General features: G+C 39.1%; 1 protein-coding gene across 2 annotated transcripts in view; it reads right to left on the reverse strand.

The window, feature by feature from the left end:
• Nucleotides 1-20,769, reverse strand: part of ube2f (ubiquitin-conjugating enzyme E2F (putative)) — a 43,461-nt gene that overhangs the window by 6,695 nt on the left and 15,997 nt on the right. For both annotated transcript variants that reach the window (XM_063888379.1, XM_063888378.1), the window contains 5 exons: nt 19,134-19,201; nt 16,453-16,523; nt 16,131-16,188; nt 4,179-4,211; nt 2,798-2,860 (listed from right to left, as the gene is read on the reverse strand). In XM_063888379.1, coding sequence (XP_063744449.1) covers nt 2,798-2,860; nt 4,179-4,211; nt 16,131-16,188; nt 16,453-16,523; nt 19,134-19,201 — 293 coding nt within the window. The remainder of the gene's footprint in view (nt 1-2,797; nt 2,861-4,178; nt 4,212-16,130; nt 16,189-16,452; nt 16,524-19,133; nt 19,202-20,769) is intronic.

Consider the following 20,769-nt stretch of genomic DNA (forward strand, 5'->3'; position numbering starts at 1 on the left):
TACAATGGCAACACAGTTTACATGTTCCTATTAAAACACTGGGTCAGACTTTGATCTCTTCTGCTATCTGGCAGTTCAGCCTATGGCCATTTTGTAGACATTTTACTAAAAATAGTACAATGTATTATGTTTATATTCCAGAATTCAGTAGCTTATATGCAGCACAAATATTCATGTAAACACAGCTTATGCTGGAGCTGCAGAAGCTTTTGAGCCGATTAGTCTATTCCATTTTAGTGTCACCCAGAACTGTTTGACATACAGGTATTTGTGCATGTACACGCACAAAGCCATTCACAACCAACATTGGTACAATACAACAGTAATACACACACAGACCCACACTAAATTGCCCATGAGGATGCTTCCTTTCAGCCACTTTAACCAGTAAATGTATTCAGAGCAGCCACAGGAGGAGTTCCACTTCAAAAGCCTTAACACACACGCACGCACGCACGCACGCACGCACGCACGCACGCACCCACTCCCTGCTGAAGTTGATTACAGCAGGCGTTGACTCAGTGGGAGTGGGTCATGGATGGATGACTTTGTGTTTTCAGTTGTTGTGACTCCACAGAACCACAGCAGCACACTGAAGCAGTACCAACACTTACAGTAAAAGCAGTGTTAATTGCTTTTAAAGCATGTGTTCCTTTAAATTGGATCAATATTTTTCTAGACAACATCCACAGCTTTGTGAGGTAAATTAGCCACTGTGGAAAGTAACCACCCTGTTGCCTTTAGATCCTACAAGGAAATAAATTGACATTTCAAAGCTTTCTGGTAAAGAAAAAAAAAACGTGCTGGGAATCCACTTCAGTGGTGGCCTCATGCTAAAAAGTGTCACAAACAAATACAAATAAAAATCAACCGAGAAAGTCATGATAATTTTTGAACAACTCAAAACCTCTCCAAGATTAAACACAGAAAAAAGTCCAAAATCTGAATTCAGAACCTGTGCGACAGAGCAGCCCTCATTTCTTGCACACTCACTTCGTCTTTCCCTCTCACACACTTACAAAGAGACAAACTCAGTCAAATCTAATGAGCTCGCATGGCAGCCATTATCAAGCACTGCTGGCTCTATCCCAATGCATCATGGGAAAGGCTATGTGCACAGTGTCAAAGGTCAAATGTTGTACTTTAAAATGCTTTCAGCTCGCCTCAAACCAGGCTCAAGTAACAGCTATTACTCTGGCTCAGGAGGCCACCGGCAGAGTTACATTAGTGTTGTTTGCAAATTGAGGATTACTGTAAGCAAAACACGGAGAACATCTTTTTTTTTTTTTTCAATTTTCCGACATGATGTACTGATAAGGAGCTGCAAGGCAGAGAGTTAAGATAAAAATGGAAAATTGCAAATAGAGGGAGACAAAAATCAATTAGCCATGGTGTTTTTCTTTTGGAAACATCTTGAAAATCAGTTTAGCTTTGGAGAAGGCTGGCATTAAACTGCTCCCAAGACAGCTTAAAGTGAATCCTTGTTTATCTGGAAATTGCTGGATGTTAAGGCCTAGATAAATTATAGCTTATGTACAGTTTAATTCAGATGTATCCATGTTCAGAAAGTATTCCAGGATGTTTTCCGATGAAGGAACTGAAGAATAATGTGTTTTTTGGTCACAGCTCACCCTTAAATTGACTGGACTTCTAAGGATCGATCTGAATCATATGGACCCCTGATCAGAGCGTTCTTAGCTACAGTGTTTTCCTCTAGCAACCATCTGCTATTGCGAAAAAGCAGAAAACTCAATGTCCAAATTGAATTGGGTATTCAACAATGCAAAGATGGTGCAGTGATGATGTATTTTTGTAGGCCGACACGGATGTCAGCATTGCAAGGGCTCCCTCGTCAAAAAGTCAATGAGATTTTACATCGGATTTTGTATAGTAGAAAAAAGGGTTTTGTGATAAACACACATTTATGGTACTTACATGTTTTGTTCAGCAGGATAATCTCAACATATAACCACCCATTTTATTATAATTGAAGCATAAATGCAATCACCACAAATAAGTAGCTAATAGGCTATAAACAAACTACATCACATGACTTCAAAACACCACTGCTAAGCTAAATAAGTACTCCAGTTCGATGTGATGAAGTTTAGCTGTTTTATTTTGTCACTTGTGGGTATCCTTCATTTTAGAGATACTTAAAATCTACAGGCAATCACAATTGGGGTATTTGCTGATGTATTTTATGTCTGTGAAAAGACGGGAAAATTGTGTAAGCCCACAGACATTATTTAAGACATCTAATCAGAACCTCATTTCTGGGTTTAGAACTTATTTGTACACCATTTTAAAAACATACAAACACACATAATGTTAAACACACAACATATATATATATATATATATATATAGAAAAAGTGTGTAGTGCGGGGGAAGTCCTCCGTTTGCTGGGGTTGCTAATTTGAATGTGTAGAGTGTGCTGTTGTGGTCTAAAATGAACTAATCATGTATGAGCAACTACTTTTGTTAAAAAAAGGTTTTTATATGCACACAATCACAGCCATGCTGTGCCTTGTCTTTAGCCCACTACACCAGATTAAAGCCAACTCTATATCACATAATTTTACCTACAAAAGTAAGTAGTGTGCACTGACAGGTGCAGCAGAAAATTAAGTTGTACTGTATGTGTAAGAATTTTTAGGCCTATGAGCATACCTCAGAAATATGAAAAGGCTTCACAAGCGAATCGGCTGCTGTCAGTGGGTGCACTTCATTTATGTGTCACGCTAAAACAGAATGGGAGATGACAATCGCCCTGGATGTGTCAGTGAAGCCTCACCTTGTCTCTCAGATGATGTTCTGCTGCATCGATGTTCAAAGGGTCATCAAAGTTCAACAGGTCCTGGATCAAAGGCAAACACAGAAGATGAGGTGAGGACAGAAAAGTTTTATTGAGAAAAAGTTGAAGAAAAACGAGTCATGAAACAGGAGTGATTAATCATGACCGCAAAACGCTTGGTGGTCTTGTTAGAGAACTTTGCATGGTTCAATAATCCTATCTGTAAGGCACATTTTGTTTCCAAAAAAAACAACTGCGGAGAAAGATATTGCCCATTCAGCACTATTTGCTGTCTGCAATGTCACCCTGGATTCTGCAAGTGTGGAAAAAGAAACCATTATAATGATGCTGTTGCCGTTGAGACAATGTGCAAAAAGCGAGGCAAGTGGAGAATTATCAGAGATAAAAGGAGAGGAATGCCTGAGAGGTTGTTTCCTGATTAGGAGGTAAGATTTAGGGCATGACCACACATCAATGCAGATTACCATCATCATTATCATCAGAGCCAGTGATGACCTGTGGGTAAATTCAATCGATGATGGATTTATGCAAGCTTGAGGTTAGTAAAGTATGCCTATTTGGGCTAAACTAAATAATCTCTTTCCTTTCAGCTGCTTATTAACATTTGCTTTGGCATCCAAAGTGTTTAATAAATCAGACTAATTTCCTTGTCCTAAACGAGACTGTAACATATCCTCCATTCCATCTGTCATCTGAAAGCATGTTCGCAATCATTTTTCAAATAATTAAATCCCTTTTAGCATGCCTATTTTTTTATTGTATTCTGACTGATTAAACATTTCTAAATTTGGTCCCTAAACATAACTCCAAATCTGGTTTGTTATCTTAATTTTCAGAAGAGTCTGTAATGAATCACTGTATGAATGAGAAAAAGGGACATCCAGAACCAGCTGGGGAGGCAGTTACACAAGCGTAATGCGTTCTTATTTCCCTTGCGTCTTAAAGTGTTATTCATAACGAGAAACACAATTTCCCTAACGTCTAAAATGATTGTATTATTTCAAGTTTAAAGAGCGATGTGATCGGTGCTTGGACTCCGTCATTGGTGTATCCTACATAGCTTTAGCAACTTCGAAACTCCAAGGGTGTGGATTTGTTTGATCAGAAGGTAAACCTATGGTGCACTCATGTGATTCAGATCAATCTTTTGTCAAAGATAGCAGATCTATTCCTTTTTTAAAATTAACTTATGGAAAACTGCATTCATAAGTTAGTTATCTTTCTCAAATCTGCTTAAAATGATTTATGTTCTGGCCATTTAATTGGTCACTGTGATGACTGATCAAAATGGTATAGTTAAGTTGTTTAGCTTTAAACAACAATCCATGTTGATGGAGGTAAAACAAAGAGCAAAACTTACAGTAAACAAGGAGTTCAATCCCCAGACAACGTCCTAGAAAAAAGAATGAATAAAACATTAATGATGAATAGTCAAATAGTATCACAGTTTACATTTAAATACACACTCTTGTCACAAGGGACTACGTAACAAAAGTTAGTATAGTTGATTAATGGCAGAGTGCGAGTACAAATATGTACTATAATTTACAGTGTTAGCATATATATATATATTACAAATATTCCATTATCTTTTACCCAAACCAGATCTATGGATCATCAAATATTTAGTATTGGCTGCTTCTACCAACAATTATTTCAAGTATCTGTATGAAGCTGACACGATACATCCTTATCTGTGTCTTATAACATACAAACCCTGGGATACCCTAAACATACAGTATACTATGTAAAACTAAGCGAGTAAACCAGCATTTGCCCTTCAAAAGCATTGCAGAATTTCTCCGACATTTCCCTTGAGACAAAGCAGTAGCTTTGCGGTACAAAAGATTTAAGTTGAAAACCTTCAAGTCTCTCTCTCTTCTGGCAGCAGGAGCTGTGGGACACTTTAATGTACCACTGTATGCAGGGCAGGACTCTGAAGTACTATACATCTGAAAGCAGCTATAGGCATGCTATGTATGGAAATCAAAAACAACAGCGACATTATGATTCCCTTTTTCGCTTTAGCTTCTGACTTACGGTATCCCATGGGAAAAGAAAGGCTCAACAATAAGGATGTATTCGGGCTATGAAACAATTTGTATAAGGGCAAAATAAAGTAAACTATAACGCTAAACCCTGAATGGTTTCCAACTAGTCAGTCTGTTCCAACTGAAGCAGCGGTCACAAAGTGATAGATAAATACATGAATGTGGGATGTTTTATTTCTGCTGCAATCAACTTTGTGGTGGTTCTTTGATTAACAATTTCCAATGCATGCTGTCAGGAAATCCGTTCAACTATCTTTTGTTCCTTCCACACCTGTTTTTTTATTTCACTTAAATAATGAAATTAGGCTTTCAACGGTTATAAAAGCAGAGAATACTCGAATCACACAGCTAAGGAGAGTAGACTGTAGCTTAAAATAGAAGAATTATTAATATCACTGCACCATGATAAAAATAGCAGGTACTGTCTGGGTCTGCATAATACCACTGAAAACTTAACTCCTACAATGTTGTTTCTCCTAATGGAGCTGTCCGTTTTCTGCTGCTCAGGTGGTGTATAATTCCAGGGGGCCAGAAACCAGAAAAAATCAGACCCTCCTATTACTTTCTTCTCAGATGTTGGAAAGGTTGAAGGATCACTTGCAGCACAAAGTAGCATCTGTTCACATTTGTTATAATTTTGTCTGTATATAGGGCCAAATTAACTCTTATTTTTATGAGTGTATATATACAGCAGTTTAACAGAAATAGGTATAGAAAAAGATAAATATATTGTGTTGAAATTTAAAAGGGCCCTAATTTCCAGGTTCATATTTGTATTTTATGCCTCTACTGTGACATGTTTCCATGCTTTAAAGTTCATCATAATGCCTTTTCACCCTCTGTCTGAAACCAGAGCCAAGTCTGCTCTGATGGTTAGCTGGCCAGCTCGTTATGATTGGTCAACCACTTAGAGATGATGCTCCTTAGCCTATCCGTACATGTGTTTGAACAATAACCAATAGGGGCGCGAGTTTGATGTCATTTTATTACGGAAATAAACAAAGAAGTCCAATGGAGGCGTTTAATGCAGTGGGGGGGGAGTGTGTGGGAGAGAAACTCCCTCTTGAAGGGGCTTTGGGATTTTAGCCCTTGCAGACCATTGACATGCACAAAAACCTATACTGAACAACACACTTCAGGAAAAGGAAGACCCCAAAAAGCATAATCGGGCCTTTTTAAATTATTTCAAAGTATTTTATAGAAGCAAGACTCAAAGCAACAAAGTGGTGAGTTGACTGTATTTCCAACGTTGTGTTGAATGTACCATTTTTGCAAAGTTATTTTGTGTGGCACTGTCTGTGTTGGTGAGTGTGTGGGCTGAAGTGGAGAAGAGTGGTGACCAGTGAAGAGGGACATCATCACCCACTCAAAACTAACACAATCCTTTCTGACTCACAGCTTTAGCACTTACTTTTTTCGCAGATTGTTTTTGCACTCTCTGACACACATGAACCCGAGCCCGACCACTCGCATGCATATGATCACATCACATCTACGTCTAAGTAAACAACAAATGTCTGCATTTAAACTTGGACCAGGAGATATAAACAAAAACAGCCACGGAGGCAATGGTGGACAGGACAAAAATCACAAAGCTAAACTATCTATGAGCCACATCAATGTACCAGTATAGAGAAACGTTTTACAAATGGTTTCATGGCAGCGGCAAAAAAGACAAGTTTTCAGTCTGGATTTAAAAGTTGCACAGACTTGCAGTTTAGTTTTTTTCAGATATATGAAGCATAATAACTCAATGCTTTGAGAGACAGGAAGCCAGTGTTAAGACCTCAGAACTGGATTAATTTGATCCACTTCCTCAATTTCAGTGAGGCCTCAAGCAGCAGCGTCTAGAATAGTCGACTGAAGGTAAATGCATGATGTTCCAAGTTTTTCTAAGTCCCGCTGAGACATAAGTCCTTTAATCCTAGACATATTCTTAAGGTGATAAAAGGCTGACTTTGAGTTCTCTTAATGCAGAGCTGCCAACATTGTGTTTTAGAAAATACTAGCAAGCCGAGCGGAGCGAGGCAAATTTTTTTTCAAAGCCGGGGGTCCGAGGTCCGCCGAAGCCCCCTGAATGCCCCCTTATTTCATTTTTACTTTACTTATTTCTATTTATCTTTTGTATTCAACTGTTATTATTTTACTGTAAATTGTATGTATATATAGTTCCCTATTCCTTTTCCTATCACCCTGCTGCTATAACATGTGCAATTCCCTTACAGGATTAATAAAAGTTATCTTATCTTTTTTTTGGGGGAAAAAAAACGGCCCAGAACTTTCATTTGAGTCATCTGGCAATTGGCAGTTTTTGTGAAAAACCCTTTCCCGAAAACCCGGAAAAAAACCCCCAAAATTTCCAAAAAAAATTTTTTTTAAAACCCAAAACATCTGAAAAAACCTGCAATAAAAAAAATTTAATTTTTTTTAAAAAGGTTTTTCGGGGGCCTTGGGGGGTTTCAGCCTTATCCCCTTATTTAGGGTTGGGTTGGTTTTTCGGGTTGTTTAATTGCCTGTTGAAGGGAAAAACCCCCCCCCTAATTTTTGGGAAGAGGCCAGGGTACCCAAAAAGGCGAATTTTTTTTTTTGGGCCCGAGGAAGAGGTTCCACCCGAAAGGAAAAAAGGAAAGAGGGCCAAAACCCGCAGAGAAAGGGACTTAACCCTTTCCATCCTCGCTCCCCAAGGGGCCCTTTCCCGGCGCAATTTTATCCCCCAACCGGGGGGGCATAAGACCCTAATTTTTCCCCCCAGCCCACCCAAAAGGGGGGAACGCCGGAAAGCCCACAAATTAGCTCCCCCCCAAACTGCACCCAAGAACTTCCCCCGGGTCATCATGGGGAAATCTTCCCCCCAAATCCACCCTTCAAAACCCGCCCGCCTAACCCCCCCCTCACCCCCCTCAACCAAACCCTTTTTTCCGGTTTTTTCCCCCCTCGGTCTCCTCTCTTTTCTTTTCCCGGGTTCCTGTCCCTTACACTCTTTCACCATTTTCCCCCTTCAAAGCTTCCTTTTCAAATCCGTTTAAATTTGCTTTTCCTCCGATTTCCTCCCCCTTCCGGACCGCCTTAGGGCTTGGGGAAGGGGGGCCTCAATTTCTCCCTCTCCTCCGGGTTTCCCCTCTCCCCCCTTTTCCCAGGCAATGTTTTCTTTCCTTTCGGGGGCTTGGGCCTTTTTTGGGCGGGGGTTTTTTCTTCTTTCCCCCCCCTTTTTTCTGATTCATCCTTGCTCCTTTCCCCCTTTTTCCCTTGCCTTCTTTTCTTTTGCGCCTTTTTTCCCCCCCCCTTTTTCTAGTTTTTTGGCCCCCGGGTCCCCAAAAATCCCCAAAATTTCCTTCTCCCTCGGGGTTTTTTCCCCTTCCCACGGGGGGTTTTTTCCTTCTCCCTCCCCCCCCCCCCCCCCCCCTTTCCCCTGGCTCTCCCCTCCCCCCCCCCCTTCTCTCTCCTTTTTCCTTCTCCCTTCCCCTTTTCTCCAAAAATTTTAAAGGGCCCCGGAAAACCCCTCACTTTTTTTGGACCCCCCCCCTTCTTTTTAACAACTTTCCTTTCCCCCCCTCCTAAATTTTTTTCCCTTTTTTCCTCTTCCTTTTTTAAAAATTTTTCCACCCCCCTCTTCTCCTCCCCCCCCTTTTTCTCCTTTTTAAAAAATCCCTCCCACCAAACTCCCTGTTTTTTTTTTGGCCTCCCTGAAACGGGCCCCTCTCCCTTATCTCCCCCAAAACCTGCTTTCCCCAGGCTACTTTTCTCTTCTTTCTTTTTGGGTACCCCCGGACCCCGCACCGGGAAAAAAAATTTTTCCCCCCCCCCCCCCCCGGCAAGGGTCCCAGCTTACAGCCCGCCCAGGCCCCCCAATGGGGAGAGGGCCCCAGCCCCCCGGCCAAACCACCCCGCAAGGACCCAAAGGGCCGTTTTTGTCCCCAGCCCCAACCCGCAAAAAATCACAAAAAAGCAGAACAAAATTTACCAAAACCCCAAAAAACAAAACAACAAAAACCCCGAGAGAAGGGCCTGGAAAAACACCAAAAAAAAGAAAAATGAAAAAGGGGGGGGGAAAAAAGGAAAAAACAAAAAATTTTTTTGCAAGAAAAAAAACAACCGGGCATCCGAACTGAAACGAACAGGAAGGGGTTTTTGGACGAACCCGAAAAAAAACGCCAAAAATGTTTGAAGAGGGCAGTAAGACCCCAAACGCAGCCGGAAAACCACAGGGCCCCGGGGGGCCCCCGACGGGAGGGTTTCCACCGGCCCACACCTTCCTTTTAAATCACTTTAAATTCAACCAAAAAACCCCTCCCCCCCTTCCCTCCCCTTTTCTTTTCCCTCCTACTTTTCCCCCTTCCCCCCTCTCCCCAAAAAATCTTTTTCCAAAACTCTCGGGGGTCCCGCTTCCCCCGGGGATTCCCTTCTTTCCTTATACTAGCGAAGGGTTTCAAAATTCCCCCCTTTTTCCCCCCTTTTCACCCCCCCTTTTGAAGACTTCCTCAGCCCCCCGACGCGGCTTGGATTCCAAACTTGGCCTTTAAAAAAAAAAAAAAAAAAATTTTTAAAATTTAAAAAAAAAAACCCAAAAAAGTTGGGCCCAAAAAACACTTTCCCCCCTCCTTCTTTTTCCCACGTTTTTCCCTTCCTTTTTTTCCCCCCCCCCCCCGGTTTTTTTCCCCCTCCCCTCTTTTTTTTCCCTTTCTTTCCCCCCCTTGGCATAATCCCTTTCTCTCCTCTTCCTTGTCCTCCTTTTTTCCCCCCTCCCTTCCCCTTTCTCCGGGGGCTTTAAACCCCCAAAAAAAAAAAAATTTACTTTTTTCGGCCCCCCCGGGCACCTCCCTGAAAGCTAAACCTTCCTTTTTTAAAACCCTTTCAAATTTTTTAAAACCCCCCCCTTCCCGCCCCGGGCCCCCTTTTCCCCCCCCATTTTTCTTTCTTTTCCAACCTTCCCCCATTTTCCCTTTTTTTTAAAATTTTTTTTTTTTTGGACTTTTCTCTTTCTTTTTTTGGTTTTTCCCCCCTTTTTCCCTGTTTTTGGGCTTTAAAACCCCCCAAAGGGTTTTTTTCCCCCTTTTTCTTCCCCCCCCGAAAAACCCTTCCTTTTTTTTGCTTTTTTTTTCTCCCTTGCAATTTGCCCATTTTTTTTTTTAAATTTAAAAAAAAACCCCCCCCTTTTTTTTTTAAATATTTAATTCCTTGTTTTTTTGAAAGACCCCTGTAAAAACGTGGTTTTAATTAACGTTTTAAAGGCGGGGGCCCCTTTTTTTGTAGGACAGCCCATTTGTTTTTTTAACGCTTGTTGGAAAACCCCTTTTCTGTGTAACGAAAAACCCCGCTTTCTTCGACTAAAGTTCTTTTTCGGTTTTAAATGTAATTTTTGTAATTAATTTTTTAAATTTTTTAAAAAACAAAATATTTTCTGTGATGGGGCGGGAAAACGGGGGGGGGAAAGAGCGGCGCCTCACGTCAATTGAGCAATCCCTCAAAAAGGGGGAGCGGAAAAAATTAACCCCTTTTAAATTCCTGCCTGTAACAAAAAAAGGTGAGAAAATTCCCTCCTGTATAAAGCCTCCCTGTGGTTCAAAGATCTTGATGGATTTTACCCCGATATATATATGTAACAGTATGTAACCATAATGATTTACCCCCGATGAATCTGCCACAAAATACAACAATGCAAATGCAGACGAATGGAAAGCCACCAGTACGTTTAATTATTAGCCAAGATTACATTGATATCCGAGTGTTTCCGAGGGGATTGTTTAATGTCTGTCATCCATTTAACATCATACAACGTCGTTGTGATCACTTTGAACCCAACGATCTTTTTTTTTAATGTATTGGTGAGCTGAGTTTGAGAAATTAAACTGTGCAGCTAAAGTTGTGTTTTTGGTTGCTATAGTTATCTAGTTGCTATGCTAGCTAGCTCAAGAGACTTAAATAACCTAAACGATTTAAATGGAAGCGTTCAATTCGCATGTAATGATAGCTAGTTATCGAGCTGATGTTATAGTTTCCCCGATTTAACTCATTGTATTTTAATGGGTAAAGGTAAAAATCCTCAGGGTGCCTGTGCATCTTCGCATGAAATAATATATTAGCCTACCAGTTATTAACACGAGTTCTCTAGCTACCAACTGCCAACTCGTTGTACCTATCATAGGTGTGTGTGAAGAATGCTGAGATAAAATATGAAAAACAACCAGTAGTCAATGTGCAAGCTGCCAATTGAATTATGTTTTAATAAACTCTATTGACTTCACATATTTTTCACCGCACGGCACTGGTCTACATGATAGAATTCTTCATCAACAGCGGGAGCCAAAACAGCATAGCATCCTGGTAACAGTAGTGAGGGTATTACAAAAAAGAAGTACAGCCGATCCTATTGGCTCTTTGTCAACGCAAGGGACGAATCATAAAACGGCTTATATGTGAGCTTTAGGGCTGGTTGGATGTCAACACAGGCACGAGGCTGCCAGCTACACGATTCATTTTTCGATTTGTTGGGTAATGCGTAGGATATTCAAGTCAAGCGTAGCGGCGTAATTAGGGCCTGGAAATCGTATCTGCTACGCCAAAATCGTGTATGTTGGCAGCTCTGCTTAATGTGACTGTTGAAATTCAGGTCTGGTCAAAAAGCAAACACACATAAAGATAAGCACGTATTCTGAATGAAAAGCTACTTTCCTTGCAGCAACTTCATTGACTCAAGGCCACAGTGGAGAAGAATACAAAACTGAGATTAAAGTATGTTATAAAAGACATTGTATTTGTGTTTAAATCAAAGCAAAGTATTGTGAATTGTCAGTGAAAATACTATTAACTTTTTTTGACAAGGGGACATTCTATGTTTTAAGTTATTTGTGTGAAAAATGTCAGTTTGAGGATCAGTTAAGGGCTAGAAAGGACAGATCTATGTGTAGAATGGAAACAATATATTCAAGAACATGAACACAATCGGGAGAAAGAGCATGTGCGAGAGCATGTCTATGTACACCACGTCTGCCTGCTCCGACCCTGAATCTCACTACGAAAACTGAGTATAATAACAGCTTGGTTCCAGACTCTATATGCTCTTCATGACCCCCCACCACATTGGCTGCATATATGCATTCCAGGAAACATAAAGATTGATTCTCTCATTTAATTTATTTATACATACATACTGTACAGAGGGATGGAATAAATGGAAAGCAATGTTTCTATGAAGAGAGTATTTGGTAGTGGTTTTGGCAGAATATAGTGGAAAGGTCTTTGGAAAGTTTCTTCCAAGTGGAAATCAATACCTAGACGTGGGGTTTTCTAGTCAATAGAAGGTCTATCCTAACTGTATAATGTGTCGCTATTATGGCAACCAATTCCACTATTTTATATCGTCTACCAGCAAACTCCAGGAACCATTCCAGCGGCACTCACAATAGTTCTCTAGGGAGGAAATGTAAGAGAACAGTTTACTTCTCTAGATAGTTTTTGTTTACATTGCACACAATTTCAATCAATAAAGTGTTATAGACGAAGAAGCTCGAGCTCCCAAAATCTGCTAATGCTCAGTCTCTAAACTCATCAGTTGGCTAGCCTAGCTTGGACTCTAACAGGACATTAGGTTTATACAAAACCAACTCCTTCCCTCCATCTCTTTGACATTGAGCTCTGTCACTTGCTATTGGTCAATGGACCTCTAAAAGTTCAAGTCAAATTCTATGCCAAACATGAACACATACTGTATGTTTTTGCTCCGTAAGCAGTCAGAGATTCCAAATGATTGACTGATTGATGTTGTTGCAAAAAATATTGGCGTTTTAAAGCTGCCATAAGCAGGCTTTAAAGCAGTAACAACTCCCAACATAAAGGCATTAAGGTGAGCGTTGGATTACATCTGTATCACAATACTTTATTGATGGAGGACATAATGTGGTTAAACTAAAACATGACTTTGTAACATGTACCCAATAATTGTAGTTATCATTTATGAATAAAAAAAAGTAACTGATATATTATTTCCAACACAATATAAATTGAATTAGCCACCAGGCAATTTTGTTTGACATCAAAACATAGAATTTATATCATGTGATGAAGTTTGTAAATATCTGGATATAAAATATTGGGGAAAAAGGTGTTGGTGTAACATAAAGATTCAGAAGAAACAGAAGCACATTTCCATTTCCTTTTGTTTTATCGTCAGATTTATTCATACGAAGAGTAAAATAATGTGTTTATTTATGGTGACACTAATCCTGTCATCAGGACATTGCTGCTTTTTGTAAATATTTTATTATATCTTTTCATGGGACTACACTGAAGATATGACACTTTGATACAATGTAAAGTAGTCAGTGTACAGCGTGTATAACAGTGTAACTGTGCTGTGCCCTCAAAATAACTCAACACACAGCCATTAATGTCTAAACCGCTGGCAACAAAAGTGAGTACATCCCTAAGTGAAAATGGCCAAATTGTGCCCAATTAGCCAGTTTCCCTCTCCGGTGTCATGTGAGTCATTACTGTTACAAGGTTTCAGGTGTGAATAGGGAGCAGGTGTGTTAAATTTCACATTCTCTCATACTGGTCACTGAAAGTTCAACATGGCATCTCATGGCAAAGAACGGTCTGTGGATCTGAAAAAAGAATGGTTGCTCTACATCAAGATGGCCTAGGCTATAAGAAGATTGCCAGCACCTGAAACTGAGCTGCAGCACGGTGGCCGAGACCATACAGCGGTTTAACAGGACAGGTTCCACTCAGAACAGGCCTCGCCATGGTCGACCAAAGAAGTTGAGTGCACGTGCTCGGCGTCATATCCAGAGGTTGTCTCTTGAAAATAGACGTATGACTACTGCCAGCATTGCTGCAGAGGTTAAAGGGGTGGGGGGTCAGTCTGTCAGTGCTCAGACCATACGCCGCACACTGTATCAAATTGGTCTGCATGGCTGTCGTCCCAGAAAGAAGCCCGCAAACAGTTTGCTGAAGACAAGCAGACTAAGGACATGGATTACTGGAACCACGTCCTGTGGTCTGATGAGACCAAGATAAACTTATTTGGTTCAGATGGTGTCAAGAGGGTGTGGCGGCAACCACATTAATGGCTGTGTGTTGAGTTATTTTGAGGGCACAGCACAGTTACACTGTTATACAAGCTGTACACTTTACATTGTATCAAAGTGTCATATCTTCCTTGTAGTCCCAAGAAAAGATAAAACAAAATATTTACAAAAATGTGAGGGGTGTACTCACTTTTGTGAGATACTGTAGATAACGTTCAAATATGTAAACAATGTAATCATTACGCACATGAAATAGGAGAAAATAGATATTCTGAATAAAAACAACACCCTTCAAGTACATTATGTTTGCAGACGACACCAAAAACAAGGCAAAAAGAGAGGGATAGAAACTTAAATAGACAACCCTAGGGGATGAGACAAACCCTGACAATAAATAGAGTCTTGGCAGGAAACTCAAAGGCACCTAGAGGATTTACTGTATGACCCTCTAGAATAGTAAATATAGTACTGAGACAGGGGAGCCCTAAAAAGTATCAGGAACAAGTCCCTGTCCCTCCACTAACCCTAACTTCCCACATTATGCATGCATTTACATATTTTCATTTTAGGTTTCAAGGTTTCAAGGTTTCAAGGTTTTATTTGTCATATGCACAGCAGATACAGCGTATATGTTGGCAATGAAAATCTTATGTCGCGTGCTCCTCCAACAACTCAACATGCATGGTGCAAAAGATAAATAACAAAAATAACAACTGCATCCGAGTGCAGTGATTGAGAGGAATGTTGATATAGCTTTGAGTCCCTGTGAAGGAGCACAGACAGGTGGCGCCGATTGGATCAGAATGTTGAAGACATAATTAAACATTGGAGGCAAAGCTTCACCCATATGACAACTTTCAGTTCCAAGTGGTAGTTGTACTCAAGCATAATTGTTACCAAATCTTGAATAGGGATGGCAGAGGCATACTTTCTTTGAACTTCAGTAAATGTTTCTTGCAGCAAAATCTCAATTGTTGGAACGGTAAAATGTACAAACCTTAAACAGCTCTGCAAAATGTTTTGTGTTTTGTTGTGTTCTGAAGATATTCCATAGTGCTTTCAACAGCCCATAGCAGTATTTCTCACACCCCCATTATGTCAGGGTAAAAAAAAGTAAAAACAGCTTAATAAAGAAAAGGCTGAATGTTGAGGGCTGTTGCAACCAGTTCTAAAGTGTTCTTGTGAACCCACTGAGACAAGTGGTTAACAATAAACCTCTGTTCAAGAGCTCCATGAGTTCTCCGAGTTTCAGCACATTAAAACACTTTAACAAGACCACAGATAGACTTATTTGAGATCACGTTTGTGTTATTAAAGCTATACAATCATTTAGGGCCCTCTAGGGACACAGGTTTATTAAGAATCTTGTGATTCCATTGTATTTTACCCAAAAATGGGGCTCTTGGTATTGATTTTTAAAATGTTGTATTAAAGGGGCCCTAGCATGATCATTTTCAAGTTCATATTTGTATTGTGTCCCTCTACAGTGACAAATGTACATGCTTAATGTTCAAACGTCTCATACTGCCTGTGCTATAGCACCTCTTTTCACACTCTGTCTGAAACCAGAGCCCAGTCTGCTCTAGTTGGTTAGCAGCCAGGCTCTATGATTGGTCAACTGCTTAGAGATGTCCTGCCCCTTAGCCTATCACATACAATGTGTGTGCAATATTAAATCAGACTACTTTTATTTTTATCACATATAAAAGCCTACCCCAACTAGATATGCTGTTGTTGCAAGCTAGTCCCCCCATATGTTTAGTAGAATTAGGCTTGGCCTTATTGTACTTTCATGTGCTTTGTGTTTTGAATGTTTTGTGCATGTTTTTTCCTACATGGCTGTGTTTCTATATGTTTAGGTCATGTGTGGGGGAATTATATGACTTCTGTTCTAATGATATGTATTTTGTTGCTTGGAATTGGGATTTGGAAGATAAGTGAAGTGTGCAGAGACGTTAGTGTGGAATATTTTCAACAAATATTATAAAGGTCTGCAATATAAAAGTTGTAAGTGCTTTAAAAAGCTCTTACCCTAGCTGTGAAATAAAGCATTGTAAAAATACAAATTGCTATCGCATATAGAGTCGAGTCCTGTCATTCCCTCATCCAAGACAAAAAAGGAAAAACCTTTACGTTACTTGTTCTAGTGAAAATATCTTAAGTCACAAAAACCTGAAGCTTCAACATTCTTAAAGAAAGTTACATGTTCCTTTTAAGTTAATGCAAATGATGTACCTTTAATGTTCTAGTGGGGGCCCAGCCTGTGCCGTCGATAGAGTGCTCCCGCAATAAGCTGAAATACAATAAAGAGAAACACAGACATTTATCATTTGTGAGTATTGCTTAGGACATTTTGCCGTTCATAAAATCACAAAGAAAACTGTAACATTTGCAAGAAACTGATAGAATGTCTGAAAGGGTTTGAACATCCAATTTCAGGGACTGCGTGGGGGAATGGATATCTAGCAAATCTTATATTTGCTTTTTCCATTTACTTCTTAGCAGGAAGAATGGAGCATAGAATACAATAATAGAAGGAAGTTGTAGGCAGCATTACCTCAAACAGATCTCTCCGTTCTCTGTGATGTTAGGATGCCATATTCTGGTCAGACATCTCACTTTAGGAGGCTGGAAATAATGTGAATCAAGAAACACCATTTTTAATAACAGATATAAACAAGTCAGAGCATTTTATACAATACAAGTCATTGTAGTTAGGTGAAAATTGAGCTAGAACAAATGCTTTTGCTTTTGTAGGTAGTGTGTACGTGTAAGCATATGTACATGGGCATTTTGCTTTTAGAAAAATAACACTTTTAGAATTAATGTTTTGCCTTTGTAAGCTACTACAATATAAAAAAGGTGAAAATTGTGTTTTTTCGATTAGCAAAAAGGCCCCATTCATCTAACTCACGTAATACCGTGACGACCGAAGATACCATTTCTCGGTTGACAATTTGTAAAATGCTCTAAAAATAAATTAATTGATCATTTCAATGATGTGCTTATGCAATTTAAAAACAAACAAACATATGTTTAATACTGACACCCAAGGCACACACTCAAATAGACAAATGGCGAACAGTATGTTAGACAACAAAATATAGTTCATAGTTGTCTATGTGTTTTCCCATTTTCTCTAACATGAATACAACAGCGCTCCCTGAAAGATTACTCATTTTTGTTGGTCAACATTAAGGATTTTATGCCTACTGTATCAGCATTAAAGTGTTCCATGTTTTTCTTTGTTTGTAGTTGTTAGGGAATATTTTGTGTAAGCTTGTAACCTTTCGCTCAGGCCAGTGACCTCTTCACACACGTGACTATTGGTCTCCTCACAGCTGCTTGTGTACTGCTTGTTTTCAAGTTAGCCAGTTGTGTCCTTCCACTCTGTCCTCCTCTGGCATACGCTAACGGCCTTGCAGGTGCTGTTATTTTCATTAAGGAGGGGCAACATGGGCTTTCGAAGCCTTGCTGTTCCCACAGTGGGTACAAGCTCGTGCTGACCTAAGATTGGCTTTATTGTTTAGGCACAGCTAGCTCCAGTTTGTCTGGACCCAGATGCTCTGGTAAACACCTTATTTGTGACCTAGATGGCAGTTTAAGTTAGACGTATTGTCCTAGATTGTTTAGTCTGCTGCTATAAGAACATTGATTACCCATTCGGAACTAGTTAAAACCTCTTGCTATCCCTGAGATCTTCAGAATTGGTTTGGCAACGGCTGTGGCAACTCGTGTCTGCAGTAAATGTCTTGTCAATTCTCCGGCCGCAACTCCGAATAAATCCAACAGCTGTCAATCTTTAAACTGCTGAGATTTCTATAACTATCTTCTGCATTCTCAAATCGAAGCAAGTCAAAGGTGCCTGTGTGAAATGACTATAATCCTGTAATTTGATAATGTTCAATTTCTTAAGCTACAGGGAAGCTGTGTGAGAATAAAGAAAATGAATTTAATAATAGTGACAGACCTCGGGATAAGGCCAGGAAGAAAAGGTAGTTGATTTGTCTCTATGTGCTAACGCCTTTTAACTGCGATTTTGTATTTTCCTTTGGTTGAAAATACACCCTTGACTTGTAATTGTATGAAACCCTGCTGCAATACAAACTACTGTAGGTCGTAATGTCTTTTCACTAAATCTGAAAAACAACCACATATTTCAATAACGTAAATTCACGTTGGCAGCCTTTTCCAAATCTCAAATAATCCAGGTATTATTTACAGCCCATATTACTTGTTCAGTTGATGCTTTCTAAATGGACATATCGTTTTTAAGGATTATGTCTGAGTCATTATTAGTCAATTCTTTTATTGGATTCCATTAGCTCTGGGGCCTTTCTGTGCTGTTTAACTGCTACACTCAAAAAAATGTTGGTTAACTTGATGGATAGAGTACCAATTACATGACAGCCTTAACTTAACGCCTGTAAATCTGAAAGAAAAACAATGACACGCTATTTAGAAAAGTCAAGGAATGGATATTTGTAATGTGAGCTACAATTACAATCCGCTTCAACAGATTTGTTGTGCTTGTTGGGCAATGTTAACCCACACACAGCTTTGAAAGTGACTTTATTACAGGTAATATACTGATGAAGTGGCCTTCTGAAACCATCTGAGTCATATTCTCAAGTCAGTCAGAGGAGTGATCTCTAATTGAATGCCACTGGGGCCAACATTATGAATCGATTAACCTTTCATGAATGAATGTTTATTATTATTTATCAGTCCATGGCAGGCGTCCTAAAACTGCCACAGATGGCTGAAAGGAGAGAAACTGTGTGTGATAAAGGGCTCAGACAAAACATGGGGATACAAGGCACACATATATGTGCAGGGTTACATAAGGACACAAACAAAAGACACCCAACACACACAGGCACACACAGGCACGGTGACATAAAGCAGAGAATGAATGGAAGAACAGGACAAAGTCACACGAGTCATGAAGGTCAGGTGGAAATAAATATGCTGTTTTTTGGGGTCGTTCCACTGAGAGATAAAAAAACGCCATTACTTTGATATCATTTATGAATTGCAATGGTAGGAAATGTGAAATTGATGCCCTTTGCTCACATTTAATTGTTGATATTTAGGGCACCACTACTTTGCTTGAGAATGCTTCATGCAAAGCTAATCTGGAAGTTTCTATTAAAACAAAGGAAGCTACCACCAAATGCATACATACAGCCCAGACTTTTACTTTCCAAAACAATGAGAAATTATTGGAAGACTCACCACCATGTTATAGGCTTCTGGGACGTCTATTTCAAACTGAAACCTTCCACTTTGGTAGTAGCCCTCATCTGGAAGAAAGTGGAGGAAGAAAAACAAAAGACAAGGGTTTTCAATAATAATTTCAATAACTACAATACAATTTGTGTGGTTTCCAACAAATTGTAAAGCACATTTTTATAGAATAAAAACAAATCTGCAGAACGAAATTGTGAATGATGCTTGTTTCCACACAGAACCGTTCTTTAGGAATTGATTTAAAGAAATAAGCAGTGGGTGATGCCATTTCCATACTGGAAGAAGAAGTGATTAAAAGCTTGGCCGTCAGAGCTCCTTTAGACATGAAGTGTGTGACAACCATCACTGAAATGAAGGAAGTTGTGTCTGAACTCAAACATGAAAGAAGTCGGTGGCGATAATCCAGAAAATTAAAGATCAATGAGTCTGCAACACGAGAAGCAATGAGAGAACCAATCAGGAGAGGTAAATCCTACCCTGGGAAGTTATCTCAGGGAAGTAATGTTGACCTGATGTCTGACCTTTCAGTCTGACCACATTCTGTAGATCAAACATAATCATGGCTGGGGCACAGACGCATCTCTATAAACCAATAACTGCATATGAATGCAGAATTTGTACTCAAAGAGACAAGATTTCAGAAATAAGAAGTGTTCTTGTTTCTGTTTGGAGTCATTGTAGTATTCACCAAGCATGACTCTTGTTTTTTAAGATATTTGTGGCCAGTTTAATCTTCATTAGAAAGGTATATTTTAAGGGGAAGATAGAAGGGACCACAACCCTAAAGGGACCAAAAGCTGAACTCGAATGGCACGGCAGCCCATTAACCAATCATGTTTGAGCTTGTTTTGGTTACATGCAGGTAGAAATGACGTGTTGACAGGAAAAGAGGAAGCATTAGCCAAAATGCAATCGTAGGCCAAGCTAAATTGGCTATTGTCTGACAACAATTGAGCAATGATTAGCTAAAGATAAAACATTAACAGAGTGTGCTTCTTGTGAAAAAATCTGCTCATGGACTTTGTCTCATAACTCAGTTCTCATGGTTTCTATGAGATGAGTATGTGCTCTATTAACTGAACAGCCAGTATCCAATTCTGCACCTTTTGTCTAAAAGTACCTTGCTGAGCTTTTGTTCATCGACACATTCTAAAATATACTTGGGGTACATACTGAAGTTAGATATACAAAGACAACAACAACAACAACAATAATAATAATAATAATAATAATAATAATATTACTGATACTAATAATAATAATACTAATCATAATAATAATAATATTACTGATACTAATAATAATAATAATAATAATAATAATAATAACAATAATAATAATAATATTACTGATACTAATAATAATAATAATAATAATAATAATAATAGTAATAATAATAATAATAATAATAATAATAATAATAATAATAGTATTACTGATACTAATAATAATAATAATAATAATAATAATAATAGTAATAATAATAATAATAATAATAGTAATAATAATAATTATAATACTAATAATAATAATAAAAGTAACATAATGCATTAAAAATGTAAAAAAGAAAATGGTTATTTCAATATTGTTCTGACACGGTAACATTAACACTTAAAAAGTT

The sequence above is a fragment of the Eleginops maclovinus genome, chromosome 7 (assembly GCF_036324505.1).
Source record: "Eleginops maclovinus isolate JMC-PN-2008 ecotype Puerto Natales chromosome 7, JC_Emac_rtc_rv5, whole genome shotgun sequence".
NCBI lineage: Eukaryota > Metazoa > Chordata > Actinopteri > Perciformes > Eleginopidae > Eleginops > Eleginops maclovinus.